Below are 14,191 nucleotides of genomic sequence, written 5' to 3'. Positions count from 1 at the left end.
TTTGCGACTTGTTTAAACTATTTTGCGAGATTCGACTATATATGGTGTGCGAATTAACTCATGCTCCTTTAAGCTTTCTTGGAGTGCTTTTCAAGGCGCACCCAATGGTACCAAGTAAGATAGATGTTTTGAATAAACTTATTGAATGATTAATGAAAATATGAAAACAGGTTTCTGGCCAAAATGTCGAAATTTTACATATCAAAGTCCCACAAAGACGATTTCAGAGGTTGCTTTGGATCGGTAGAAACATTTTGATTCAAGATATACCATAGTAAAAGTCTTCCTTATCAGGGTGAAAAATGAGATTGTTTGATTTTCAATGAAAACTATGAGGGGTACCTCATGCTTTTTGGTCGATTTTCAGTCATGTTTTTTTGATCCTCAAAAAATTGAGCAAAGGTGTCAGAAAGTAAGTACTAATCAAGAGCAATCGTTTGGTGCAATTCTGACGGTTTAAAACGGCTTCCAACACGAGAAATTAGCGATCAAAGACATCCAAATTTCGCTCTGATTTGCATGTTTTGGGCTAATAAGAGGTAAAGAAAATATGATGCCTGATTGTGTAGTATAATCGATTCTATTGAGATAGAGGCGGAGCCTCTTAAAACAGTCAAGTACACAATACGATCGTATGTTATCACGATTGCTGAACAGTTGAATGCACAATAAGCATTTATTACTGCCGCATCATCAGATGAATATACTGTTTAACGCAATAATTGCTAGACTACATTTATTTGTTTAACAAATACTTCTTTACAAGCTGAATTGGCACGCGCAACACAACAGTGTTCATAATATTTGGCTTTTGTAAGAGGTTAGACGATGATAAAGGCACTCTTTCATCCTTTTCGTTAAAAATAAAAATTTCTTTGGTAGGCGTAATCTCGCATTTGATGGTTCGATTTCCCAGATCAATAAAGCTCTTGTGTGTTTTGGCAGTTGCATGCTTGTCTGATATCTTTTGAGCCATCAATTTGGCATTCGAAACAAAATGATCAAACGCCAACTTCTCAGTCATATAGTTATCCCATGCCTTGATATATTCCAATACACTCATGGCTGCGATTCCAACTAAGACCATACATATCAGCCGATGGCGCTGATACACATATGCAAATCCCTTCCACATTGGAATCTTGACACTGTTGTCCTCCTCAAGAATAGAGTCATACAGAGGCCTTAGCATAGGGGACCTCAACATGTAGGCTACTTGGTTTGTGATTTCAAACTTTTCCTTGGCATCCATCTCTACGGACGTCTCGGGGCTGAGTATTCAGATTGTTAGTCATCTCAATGCCAGTGAGATCACCAAGTAACGTCTTACTGTAGTTTTAATACGAGTTGTCTATGTGCTTTCCCAATCTCCAGTGCGTCTGCTGTCGGCTAAAAATCATCAATCAATTACTCGTATTGTGTAGCGTTGGTAGGTCAATAGCATACCTCTATACCCAACCACTGATAGAAATTTGTCTGGTTTCTGCTCATGCTTGTTGCCAGCTCAAACAGCTTAAATTCATCTAAATATACAATCAACACGTCAATATACACAATAGCATCAACCCCCACCCGCAGCCTTACCTTCTCTCCAGTTCCATGCTCTGATAACTGGAGGAATAACAAGACGAATAAAGAGAATGAACGCTATGATCTGCAGAGCAGTTTTGTTTCTTTCAAAAAACATGAAAATAAGGCAACAAAGAATGGTTACTCAGGCCAACAAAAGAAAAATAGTTGAATCCACGGTAAAAGTGCGGCTATTTTGATTAGCCATAAGCATTTGGAAGGTAGTAATAATAGAGAAGAGAGCAGAACCTTTGATCATGATGAATCACATTGAGCCATTGGTTAACCATGAGCTCCTTCTTTACCACAGTAAAACCGAAACCTATTGAATGGTTGACCTTTTTTTTTCAAATGATTTGCATTATGTATCACAAGGGTTCTTGTTCCCTCTGCCTCATGTCTGGGAGAAATGACGATGATTTCATGTATGAATGAGGCAAGGCGGAGATGTGCATTTCTACTTTTGGGTTTGCTGTTTACCAACAACCTCTTCTTTCTTTTTTTCTTCTTTTTCATCTCACTTCAACACAAATACAATGTCATCAAATTGGGAGTCGCAACTGACTGCCAGAGAGGTTAATGCCTACAAGCAGTACTTTCAGGCTGCTGCCAAGAGCCAACCCAATGTAGTCTCTGGCATGGAGGCTGTCCAGTTCTTTGCCAAGTCTGGATTGCCCAACGATATACTATCTCAAGCAAGTATCAGCGAGCGATAAATCACATACCAAATTGCTAATGGATTGTCAATAGATTTGGGAAACTGCTGACGAAAAGAATCTCGGGTATCTCACGCCAGACACATTTGCTATCGCACTCAAACTTATCGCTTGTGCGCAAAATAAGATTCAGGCAAAAGAGCCATTGTTTTCGACTGGTAAGCGAAAAAGAGTGATTCGGATTGAATTTCGCTCTTAACTCGTCCCCATCTAGTGACACCATTGCCCAACATCCAAGGCGTCCAGGTGATCCACTCATCCAGCAGCAGCTTAAACTCGACTACATCTTTTACTGCCGCTATTTCGCCACAGGAAAAGAAGAAATATCAGTCCATTTACCATAGCCAGCAGCCGACACCGAATGGCATTCCTGCTGAAACTGCCAAAGCCCTTTTTGTTAAGTCGAGATTACCCAATGACCAACTAGCTCAAATTTGGTAATGTATAACGAGCAAGAATATAGATATATATATAGACATTAACATCGAAAATAGGAATTTGGCCGACATTCGTAAATGCGGATATTTGGATGAAACTGAATTTGTAGTCGCCATGCATTACATTGCTAAACTTATGGACAAAACATTAACATCACTACCCTCTATTCTACCGCCCGACGTCTATCTAGCAGCATCCTCGGACAACAATGCAACACATCCAAACTTGGTGTCATCGCCCAAGCCCATCATGTCGTCTCCATTAATGCAATCCAGGGCCAATAAAATTGACAGCATTGGCAGCATGGCATTTGCTCCTTCATCGGCACCTCAACAGCAGCAACAGGAATGGGATATTACGGCTCATGAAAAGGCCCAGTACGATACGTTTTTTGCAAAACTGGATAAAAACCATACAGGCATTATTCAAGGCACTGACGCAGTGGACTTTTTCAAAAATTCAAAATTGCCAGAGTCTGATTTAGCAAAGATTTGGGATTTGGCGGATATTGGCAGCACTGGATCACTGAATGCAAACGAATTTGCCATCGCTATGCATCTCATTCACAAGAAACTGACTGGCCAAATGCTGCCTGTCGTATTACCTCAGTCCTTGTTTCCACCTCCAACGCTAAAAATGCCTTATTCACTCGATCAGTCACTGCCTGCGAGAAATCTCACTAGCTCATCCTTTGCAGCAGCTGCAGCAGCACAACCACCTCCTCCTCTCCAAGCCGAGGAAGATCTACTAGGCGATTTTGGAAACGAGAATTTGACAGAAGAGACAAACAAGGTTAATTTGCTACAAAATCAAATCACATCTACCAAGAAGTCAACCGCGGATATCGAAGCACAGCACAAGAAGGCAGTTCAATCACTTGGATTTTTGCGTGAAAAGAAGCAAGACCTCCAGAGCCAAGTAGACAATCTGAAGAAGCAAAGCGAAACAGAGGCCAGCACCTTAAACACTTTGAAGGCTGATTTGGAAAAGGAGCAACCTACATGGGCCTCTGCACAATCGGATGTCGACACTGCTGAAGCAAAACTCAAACAAGTGCAAGAGGAATTGGCTCAAGCTAAGCAAGAGCTTAAAGATGGTCAACTAGAGAACGAGAAATTACGCCGCAGTGTGCACAATGTTCAAATGGAATCCATGCGTTTGGAGAAGGAATTGGATGCTTTACATGAGGAGAATAGAAAGAAGCAAGAGGCTGCTGCTGCTCGTCGTAAGAGAAGAGAGGAAAAGGCTGCTGCTGCTGCCGCTGCTGAGCTCAAGCGAAAACAAGAAGAAGAGGAGGCTGCTCGCAAAGCTGAAGAAGCAAGATTGGCTGAGGAAGCACGCCTAGCCGAAGAGGCCAGATTAGCAGAAGAAGCTCGTAAAGCAGAAGAGGCCAGATTAGCCGAAGAAGCCAGATTAGCAGAAGAGGCTCGCAAGGCAGAGGAAGCTCGTTTGGCTGAGGAAGCTCGCAAAGCAGAGGAAGCTCGCAAAGCAGAGGAAGCTCGCAAAGCCGAAGAAGCTCGTAAAGCAGAGGAAGCTCGTTTGGCTGAAGAAGCTCGTAAGGCAGAGGAAGCTCGCTTGGCAGAAGAGGCTCGCAAAGCCGAAGAAGCACGTCTGGCAGAAGAGGCTCGTTTAGCAGAGGAGACTCGCAAGGCAGAGGAAGCTCGCAAGGCAGAAGAGGCTCGTTTAGCTGAAGAAGAAAGGCTCAAGGAAGAAGCTCGTAAAGCAGAGGAAGAACGTTTGGCTGAAGAAGCTCGTAAGGCGGAAGAGGCACGCCTAGCTGAAGAAGCTCGTAAGGCGGAAGAGGCACGCCTAGCTGAAGAAGCTCGTTTGGCTGAAGAAGCTCGTTTGGCTGAAGAAGCTCGTTTGGCTGAAGAAGCTCGTTTGGCTGAAGAAGCTCGTTTGGCTGAAGAAGCTCGTTTGGCTGAAGAGGCTCGTTTGGCTGAAGAAGCTCGTAAAGCAGAAGAGGCTCGTAAAGCAGAAGAAGTTCGCAAGGCTGAAGAAGCTCGTTTAATTGAAAAAGAAAGACTCAAGGAAGAGGCTCGTAAAGCAGAAGAAGCCAGATTGGCAGAGGAGGAAGCTCGCAAAGCAGCAGAGAAAGAGGAAGAAGAAAGGCTAGCTGCTGAAGCACGATTAGCCGAAGAAGCCAAGCTCAAGCAAAAGCAAGAAGAGGAGGAAGAAGCGGCTCGTATTGCTGCCGCCAATGAAGCAGAAGCAGCTCGTAAACGGGCTGAAGAAGAAGAGCGTATTCGACTTGAACAAGAGGAAGAGCAGACAAAACAGGCTCAATTAGCTAAAGAACAAGAGGAGAAGCGATTAGCCGATGAGAAACGTGCTAAATTGGAGAAAGAGCAGAACGATTTGAATGGATCAAAGCTTACCAAAATTGCTGCTGTAGGCGCTACTGCTGCTGGTGCAGCTACTGTTGCTCATCGCCTGTCAGAGGAAAGAGGTATTTCTGCTACTGCTACTGCTACTGATTCAGAACCCTCTGACCCCAACACATTGGATATGGTAAGATTAATTTATCGATACAGAGTGTGCATTTTTCATTAATGAAATATCGCTTAAAAAGCAGGAGAACGTGACCAAATCAGATGAAAATAACGATAATATGATAAGAGATTTAGCTGCTGCAGTCCCTGCTTCTGCAGTTGCTGCTTCCAACATGGATGGTGCTGGCACCAAACTAAACAGTAAAGCTAGCGAAGAAGTGCTGACAGATGAAACGGAGAGTATGGATGATTTCTTTGATGCCGAGGAGGATGGAACACCTGCTGTCCCACGAAGCGCTCCTTCTGACAAGCAACAACAAGACCGTGCTGCTGCCAATGCGACGCCAACTGACGAGAATGAATTTGTCATGATTGACCACCCTGCTGTTGTACCTGAAATTCATGCAGAGACCAGTCCCAATCCAGAAAGCAATGATCCTGCTACTACCACCACTACCACTGTTCCAACTGCACCTATGGATAACCTAGAAGCCACTCAATTCAGGGAAAAGCAAGCCCCTGTAACAGACGCTAATAAACCGGTAATCGCGGAGACCGCTCATCAACCCGTTAAGGAAAACTCGACTCCCTTTGATGCCGTTTTTGGTGTCAACCAAGACCAACAACAACAACAACAACAACAACAGCAACAACAACAGCAACAGCATGAACAAGATGAACCTGTTATGGTCAGCTCTCTTTCTAGCTCAGAAATATCTGATCCTTTTACCGCAAGCACAAACAGTAGCACGCATCGTGTTGCACCACCACCACCACCACAATCCAGACGCAGCGCATCAACTACAACAACACCCTCATCATCTACTCAACATGCCAAGAAGCCTCCTGCCCCACCACCATCTCGCTCTCAGGTAGCAGCAACAGTAGCTGAGCCACAAGACTTTGATGCCATCTTTGGTACGCCTGTGCCACCACCACCACCAGCAGCAGCAGCAGCAGCAGCATCCTCAGCGTATTCAATGCATGATGGATTTGAGAGCGACGATAACGATGAATTTGATACATACTTTTCAGATCCAAAGTTTGCCAACAACAACAACAACAACAACAACAAGCACGGAGAAACACCAAACCAAGAAAGTGAATTTGATTCTGTGTTTGCTGTTACACCAACATCTGATATTCATGCTGCTTCTTCAGGTCCTAGCATGAATCATGCTGTTGTGTCAAATGAGAATATTAACAATGTCAACAAAGAACATGTCTCGACAACTAGCCCCTTCGGTCCATCTGGATTTGAGACACACGCAAAAAACGACCCATTTGCCGCTACACAACCCCAGCATGGGTTTCAAGACTTGTTTGGCCAGTCATCAACAGTGCCCGCTGCTTCGTCAGTTGCATTACCTGAGACTGAGCTTGCTGGTTCATCATTAAAGGGTGAAAATCAAGGAGTAGAATCTACCATAAATGATACGAGAGGGGTTAAAGAAGAACAAAAACAACCACAAGGCCAGCAGCGTGTCAAGGAGCAACAGGAGCAAGCAAGCACAACGGCAAATGAGCCTGCCACTGCCACTTCCTCCAAATCAGTGCCAGATGATGGCAAAAAGAAAAAGAAAAAGAAAAATATCGTGTCATGGGCCAAGAGTTTTGGTGGATTCGATTTTTCTGGCCTCGACAATGAAGACAAAAAGAAGAAGAAGGCCGAAAAGAAGAGCCACAAGAAGGAGCAACAACAATCCAAGAATCACGCCAGTAGTAGTAATACATCATCCGTAGCATCAGTGCCTACTCAAACTCGAAACAGCAGTGGATTTGATGATAGTATTCAGCAGGCACCCACTGCACCCACAACAACAACAGCACCGTCGCAAACAACCACGACACCCGCTGCGACTACTACCATAAACACAAACAATAACACCAACAACTTTGCCTACGACTTGGACACGATTCAAGGCAGCCATATTGCTGAATTAGTAAATATGGGATTTGATCCAGCTGCTGCTTTGGAAGCATTGGATCGTTACGACCAAGACTTGGAGAAGGCTACCAACTTTTTATTGGATCAAGCTTATAATTAATCTTAATAAATAATATGTAATCTGAGAAGTGCAACTAGTTTTCTGGCAAGGAGTCTTTTGCTTACATTTAAAGAAATTCAAAAGGTCCAAGCGTCCGAGCATGTTTATATATATATATATATATATGATGCTATCCAGATTTACACATATGCCATGGTTATTCAACGTACATATAGACACGTTATCAAAAGAGAATAATCAAGGAGCCACAACATGAATGTGTATGTAAACATAGACACAACTTGTAACAACAATTAATCCTCTCCCTATTCATCCTTATTATAGATGAACTCTAATTAACAACCTTTTTAAATGGAGGATTCTAAGCTTTACAGTGTTGTGCATTTTTTTTCTCTGCTTCAAAAAAAAAAAAAAATGGAATCCAATGTATCACAACAAGCCTACACATCCATGATGAAATTCACCATTGACGGTCGTCCTTATTTGAAGGTTTGTTCTATAATGCATGCAACCATCCCAAACAAATAAACTCACATCAAAACACACCAGGATATACATGATCTATTCGCTGCGCTGATAGTTCAGATACCACTCGACACACACAGATACTTGTTTCGAAACTACTACAATACCTTCTCGTCTGAAGACGCAATCCAAGCATTAGGCAACTTGCGATTCTCTCACACTGTCCGCACTCCTGATCCGAACGACTCGTCTCGCTTACAGAGAACCACCACCACCACCACATTCAACATGGCTCGAGAAATGGCAAAATCACTCTGTCAGCAATTCCAAAACTGCCGCCTGATGGAGAACGCTGTCGACCCACAAAACAGAACATTCCGTGACAAGGGCATCTGGCATTTGACACCCAAGGGCTTATGCGTACTGCAAGATTTCTGTGTGCGTACCGAAGTCAACATGACAGCCCTTCGAAAGCACTTTAGCCATATGGAAGCCATTCATCTCGTTCGTCTCGACCGCAACCCTGATGACGATCAGCTTATATTGAACCGTGCCTGTGTGTCTGTCATATTCAGAGTCATGATGACCTGTCTGCCCCTGGATGGTGAACTGACGAGCTCTGGCAACGCTAGCTCCATGTCTGTGTCCTCAAGACAGCAAAGCACCAACAGCACGCCTCCCTCCTCCACTTCATCCTCTGTATCATCTGCCACCTCCTCCTCCACGCCTTCTCTCAGTGCACCATTTGCCATGTCCTCTACTGTGTCCGGCAGCGATTCCAGAGTCCATATGCTGGGAAACTACCTCCTTACGCTCTCCAAATCTGGCCGTACAACAACGCAACTCAAAACTGCCAAAACCATGCGTACCGTGTTCTCCTCGCAAATGTGCTGCGACTGGCTGTTGGACTATAATACTGTCTCTTGTCGTGAAGAAGCAGAGGCCATTGCACAAGAGTTCATCAAGTACAACTGGATCGAATTCCAAGACCCCAAGCATCACTCACTGCCACTGAAATCGTCCAAAGTCTCCATGTTTGTAGTGACCGACAAGGGCAAGCAAGTCGTTGCTGAACCCGTGAAGCAGCCAAATTCACCTTCGATCAGCCAACAGCTTTCTGATCGATCGAAAATCACAACCACTTCCAACGTTGTCCGATCACGCAGTAACACAATTACTAAAGAAGACGAGGAGGCATCTGAAGAAGAGAAAACAACCCTGCGAGAGATACTATCACAAGATCCTGACTCCCTATTAATTACTCAACAATCAACGACCACGACCGACGACACTGAAGACGCTAGCACACACACTGACCACTCAGCGTCATCCAGGCCACCTAGCATCGCCGTCGATAATAGCAGCAGCAGCCATGCCACTGTCGATTCAAAAGAAAGCAACTCGGCTCGTCTCAAAATCATACTTGAAAATGCCAAATTGCGCTCACCCTTCAAAGACTTTTTACGGGCCAACTTTTGCGAAGAAAATCTGGACTTCTGGATCGACTACAACACATTGCGCAGAAAATGTCGTACCCAGAGCCCTGCTCTGCCATCGCAAAATCAGAAGGATCTGTTGGAGGATGCTTACGACATTTGGTCTACATACCTAGCTCCTGGATCCTCATGTGAGCTCAACGTGGAGCATTCCCTATGTCAAGAGATGGCACGCATTGTTCATTCGGTCGTTACAGTCATTCCGGCCTATCCCGGGCAAGGCAAGCCCACGATTGTCATCACTGCTTCATCGGCTTCTCAGAGTTTACGCATGATGCTGAAATTATTTGACAGGGTCAATGAACACATTTGTCGTTTGATGGCTTCGGACTCTGTCCCTAAATTTGTTAAAACTGAAAAATACCGTAAAATCATCGATTCTATTGAAAGAAGCGAGCGTAAACGTCAAAAGGAGCTGGAAGAGCTGACAGATTCATTGCGTAAAATGGACTCTACTGACGATTTGTATCAAACAAACATCGAAACATCTTGAAATGCATTTCTAAATAAATTTAATTCAAAGTCCACCGCACTCCTTGCCCGTTTTGTGTTTTTTTTTTTCTTCTTTGATATTGAACCCCCTTGCTTATTATCACATACAAATGTCTGGTGTTGCTACATATTATGCAAAAATGTTTGGTGCTGGTGCTGCCATGGGCGCTGGATTAGAAGTGCTGCTCATCAAGAGCAACTATTGTAAGTGGATTTGTCTCTAGTATACATGTGGAGAGGCTCACATGTTTGATTCATAGACCAAATGCTCGCTGCATCAGAAGCCAAGCAACGACTCAAGGATCTCAAGCAGGAGCAAGAGGATCTCGAACGCTACAATCGCATGCAAAAAAACCAACAAGCTTCTTCTTCTTCTACAAATTAGAGATGGAATTCGTCTTTATATCATTCTCCTTGTATCAATTACTCGCATTCATTACATTCTGCTTGGATAAGGAGTCTTTTTTTTTATCGTACGACAACAGCATCAAGAATTTTGTACAGTGTCGTTCAATCAGTAGTAGTTGATGATGATAGCTTGATCGCTATGTAGATACGAATAAACAAATGCTCATATCATGAATGTTCAATTAAAAAAAAGGGGGGGTGAAGGAGTTCACAATCGACATTAGAATCAATGAGATTCACCAGATCAAGAACGAGATAAACGACTTGTTGATAAAAGTATGTACTAAATTGGCTGTCAATGTTCTATCCTTCCTCCTTGTATACCATCACAGCAGCTTACTGATGCTTTTCAATCATTTTGAGTTAGGTCTTTTGGCTTGACGATGCGTATCATGCAGACGTTGTTTTTTTTTCTCATTACATTTAAACTTTATGCCCTGTGATTCGTCTTTTATAAGCGTGTACCTGCTATATATTTAGTTACCATGGATACAGAATGCATAGGAGTCTCCTTGTTCATTCCAAATAGGACAAACATATGCGGGTTTGACCGTAACACACAAATAAGCATTTGAGAATGTTGACATTTTCTTCTTGCTCGGAGGTGAAGCCGATGCTGAACAGCCTTACATTGATCTGGGTAACTGAACAAGTGAGTCAAGCAGCAGGATTGCGTGTTACATAAATAAACAACTTGAAACAACATGATATATGCCCTTGATCTGATGTCATGTTTATCGTTTGCAGCAGCAAGCATCTACGACACAGACTCTTTTATGATGACGGACATTTGCAGCAAACAGTGGCACAAACAATGTTTATTCAACATTGCAATGAGACAAGGATGTACATGGAAATATGAGCTAGACTATTCCAGATGACAAATGCGAAATTAGTTGGTTAACTGCTTATTAGAATGAACTAGACGTATGCTACATGGATTGGAAAACAGCTGGATAGGTGGCATCGCACATGTGAGGGTTTTGGCCACTGTTATATTACACAAGTTTAGAATTAGCAAGTTTTTTTTTTTTTTTTTTTTTTTTGTTTGTGATAGTGACAAACAAATAACACACTTACCACCATAATGGTTGCAATGCTTCAGCTCGAATACCTCGTTTAAGTAATCTGTAACGCCAATCAAATATTCTAGGCATGGCATCCCCAATGTCTCTTTTAATGCTGTTCTCGTCATACCGTCCAGACCACATGTTTTCTGCAGCTGCAGCTGCTCTAGGCCTGTGTTTGATATGTGCGTAAATTAGAAAAAATGACCAAGAATAGTAATTAGTAAGATCAATTTACCAGAGTCTCACATCCAATGCTGTTTCATCTGTCTGCTCTGCCCACAAGGCTACCTCCCCACCCAAAATGTTCTGGGCCTCTGTCTCTGTGAGATTGAAAGCGACATCATAACTGTACACTCTTTGCCAGGTTTTGAAAGGACTACAGATATGTATTAAGACATCTCCTTTGTTTGTCTGTGCTATGTAATATTACCTGCACCAATCTCCACCTGAGCCTCCCCAATTGGGCGTGTTGTAATTGCCAGAAACGCCATTTTTCTCTAATGCTGCTGCCACAGCTTTAGGAACAGCAGGAGGCACCTGTTCCTCATAGCTCGTGTCGTTGCCGCTACCACAATTGTTAGTATCTTCATATCAATCAATTGAAATTTAGTGCCTTACCCCCATCCACCATGTCCGCAATCAAGGTACCAAAAGTTGTAGTTGGAGGCAATGACCTTATAGCCCTTTTTGACGGCATTCTGTACAGGATTGGTCCAAACCTGCAAGATCACATCTTTTGAAATAGGCAAGTTGTCATTGGTAACAGCATCTGGGGACACTTGATTAGTACCAGTGGCTCTAAGAGCACATCAGCATTGGCTTACCTTCCCAGATGATGGCAGTCTTGTTTGATTTTTGAATAAAGCCCAATTCCTTTTGGAGAAACGTGTTCAGTAAATCAACACCAGTGGCATTGTGTTCCTTCATGTAATCCACAACGCTTTGATCCTGATTCCAGCATTTGTATACAGGCTCGTCGCCACCTCCGTGAAACAAACTATCGGGGAACAAGGAGGCTACTTCTGTAATGACCTTGTCCACAATCTCATATGTTTTGTTCTTGACGGGATTGAGCTGTCCAGTGCCAGGCTCGGCAGCTAACCTCTCACTCCAGTCATCGCCAGGAAGGTAATGGACACCTGTGCATGTTCTACATAAAGAATAAGGAGGGATTAGCCATCGTGCAAGAATACAGAAGCGAAGGAACAGCGTAATGCAGTGTGTTTAAGGAGAGAGCTTTGTATGCTACTTACGTTATATCTTTGTGGGATAAGGCCCATGAACCAGTGTGTGCAGGCTAAGACGGGATAAGTCAATCAGTCGAATCAAGCGGCATTACATAATATTTTACCATATCAATCTCGGGAATGACGCGCACGCCACGCTTGTAAGCATATTCAACAATGTTTTCAACGTCGTTTTCGGTATAGACTAATCTTCGTTGGTGTAGTTTATAAGCACCCTGCTGAGCAAGTTCAGGAGCAGTTCTCAGCTTGAGAGGGAAACTTTGCGAGTCAGTGATATGCCAGTGGAATACCTTGGAACTTGTGTATTAGAACTCTTTGAATGCATTACGGGCTGAGCTATACTTATTTACATTCATCTTGTTAAAAGCCATTGCGTCAATCGTTCGAAGAATGTCTTTGACTGGAAAGTAGTTTCTAGATGTGTCTGAATGCGAGAGTCCTTTTTTAGTATCGTCTTGACAATCCCCATTAGTTTGCATAAAGATAAACTTACCCAGCATCAAGCCTCGGTGCGTGTATTTTGGTGCGTCTTCAACACGAATGGGTGCATTGGGAATGTAAAGCTCTTCAAATCCAACATTGTCATAATCAGGTTCCTCGTCTGGATCGTAGTCTTCGATTTCCTCCCTCCCATCCTCATTGAGATTTGGACGAGCCTGGACCAGTTGAGAAAAGGTTTCGAGCCCACGAAGAGTTCCCCATAAAGTCTTTGATTTCAAAGTGCCTGTGCCCTTTCCAACAGGTATATCCAATATATAGGATTCGTCGACCTGATGCTCTAATATCTGATCCTCATCTTCGATGATGATATTCAAAGCCCCTAATGTAGTACGTGATTTTTTCGGTTTGGTGGTTTGATTGTTTGCTGGAAAAGGAGCCTGCACCTAGAGAATGGCACAAAAAAGCATCAGGTAACAGTAAAAGAAATGCATAAAGAACCCAAGCTCTTACTGGTATCCATCTTTCATTGGTGATGAGTTGAGTGTAGCGATCAATTGCGTCTTGTAAATGCTCAACATCAGGTCCAGATATGTGAAATGATGTCTAATCGAAAGAAATCTATTTGAGTATTGGGTAATGGATGACATGAATTGTCAACATGTCTACATACATCGAGTTCAAGCTCTGTATGGCCAGATTCCATTCTCTGAGGCACAGGCCACAACAATGATGTCGCCAATGTGAATGAGGGAAAAGCTACAGTCAATGCTGCAGTGAGTGACAACAGCTTCATCTTTGTTACGGATTCACAGAAAAAGGGAGGGAGAGGTGAAAGAAAGACAAGTAAATATATATATATATATATATCAATCCAACGTATTTTTTGGTTGGGATCGCAATGGTGCATGAGCGTTCAGTTTCCGCTGCTGTTTGTTTGTTTGTGCATTTGGTAAACATGCGAGTATGTAATTCAACTTATGTTTGAAAAGCGTCGATAGCATTGTTGATAGAATTTCTAACAGTATACGTGATGCAGATAAGATTTTGCATTAAATTGAGAGATCTATTACGTTTACAGAATCTAGAAAATAAATCATGTATAAACAAGTATTTGATCTAACGCTCGATTGCAGTGATGAATAAAATTCACATATTTGTCTTCATGTAGAGTGGGTTATATGAAGCAATCAAAAGTATTATTGTATGTGTTACTCAAATGCATCAGCTACTAATAAGCCTCATAAACGATTGACATTTGATGTCAATCAGCCAAATTTGTAAAAGAGTTGTGGCATAAGGTCCAACTGTATGCTAAAATGAGAGCAAATATCACAAGTGGTATGCTTCA

The 14,191-nt window shown here is 42.8% G+C and overlaps 5 protein-coding genes across 5 annotated transcripts; 3 read left to right on the top strand and 2 right to left on the bottom strand.

The window, feature by feature from the left end:
* Positions 1–736: 736 nt before the first annotated feature.
* ATC70_011472 (uncharacterized protein) lies at positions 737–1,687 on the bottom strand (the record flags this gene model as incomplete). The annotated part of the gene is made up of 4 exons (XM_064830664.1): positions 737–1,271; positions 1,331–1,389; positions 1,447–1,523; positions 1,585–1,687. The coding sequence occupies 4 exons, from the start codon at positions 1,685–1,687 to the stop codon at positions 737–739; spliced, it is 774 nt and encodes a 257-aa protein (XP_064683166.1).
* A 418-nt stretch (positions 1,688–2,105) lies between these two features.
* On the top strand, positions 2,106–7,263 carry MTQ2 (S-adenosylmethionine-dependent methyltransferase; the record flags this gene model as incomplete). Its single annotated transcript, XM_064830663.1, has 5 exons — positions 2,106–2,264; positions 2,320–2,443; positions 2,500–2,722; positions 2,780–5,234; positions 5,296–7,263. 5 exons carry the CDS (start codon positions 2,106–2,108, stop codon positions 7,261–7,263), a joined length of 4,929 nt encoding a protein of 1,642 aa, XP_064683165.1.
* Positions 7,264–7,638: 375 nt separating this feature from the next.
* On the top strand, positions 7,639–9,678 carry ARO4_2 (3-deoxy-7-phosphoheptulonate synthase; the record flags this gene model as incomplete). Its single annotated transcript, XM_064830662.1, has 2 exons — positions 7,639–7,713; positions 7,774–9,678. 2 exons carry the CDS (start codon positions 7,639–7,641, stop codon positions 9,676–9,678), a joined length of 1,980 nt encoding a protein of 659 aa, XP_064683164.1.
* A 109-nt stretch (positions 9,679–9,787) lies between these two features.
* RPC40 (DNA-directed RNA polymerase core subunit rpc40) lies at positions 9,788–10,062 on the top strand (the record flags this gene model as incomplete). The annotated part of the gene is made up of 2 exons (XM_064830661.1): positions 9,788–9,881; positions 9,938–10,062. 2 exons carry the CDS (start codon positions 9,788–9,790, stop codon positions 10,060–10,062), a joined length of 219 nt encoding a protein of 72 aa, XP_064683163.1.
* Positions 10,063–11,017: 955 nt separating this feature from the next.
* Positions 11,018–13,636, bottom strand: ATC70_011468 (uncharacterized protein; the record flags this gene model as incomplete). Its single annotated transcript, XM_064830660.1, has 12 exons — positions 11,018–11,075; positions 11,166–11,324; positions 11,391–11,531; positions 11,586–11,720; positions 11,774–11,924; positions 11,980–12,305; positions 12,409–12,452; positions 12,507–12,692; positions 12,753–12,826; positions 12,896–13,286; positions 13,354–13,446; positions 13,514–13,636. 12 exons carry the CDS (start codon positions 13,634–13,636, stop codon positions 11,018–11,020), a joined length of 1,881 nt encoding a protein of 626 aa, XP_064683162.1.
* Between the last annotated feature and the right edge of the window lie 555 nt (positions 13,637–14,191).

This window comes from Mucor velutinosus, assembly GCF_035048745.1.
Source record: "Mucor velutinosus strain NIH1002 chromosome Unknown tig00001564, whole genome shotgun sequence".
Taxonomy (NCBI): Eukaryota; Fungi; Mucoromycota; class Mucoromycetes; order Mucorales; family Mucoraceae; genus Mucor; species Mucor velutinosus.
This window is presented reverse-complemented; position numbering and strand designations above follow the sequence as displayed.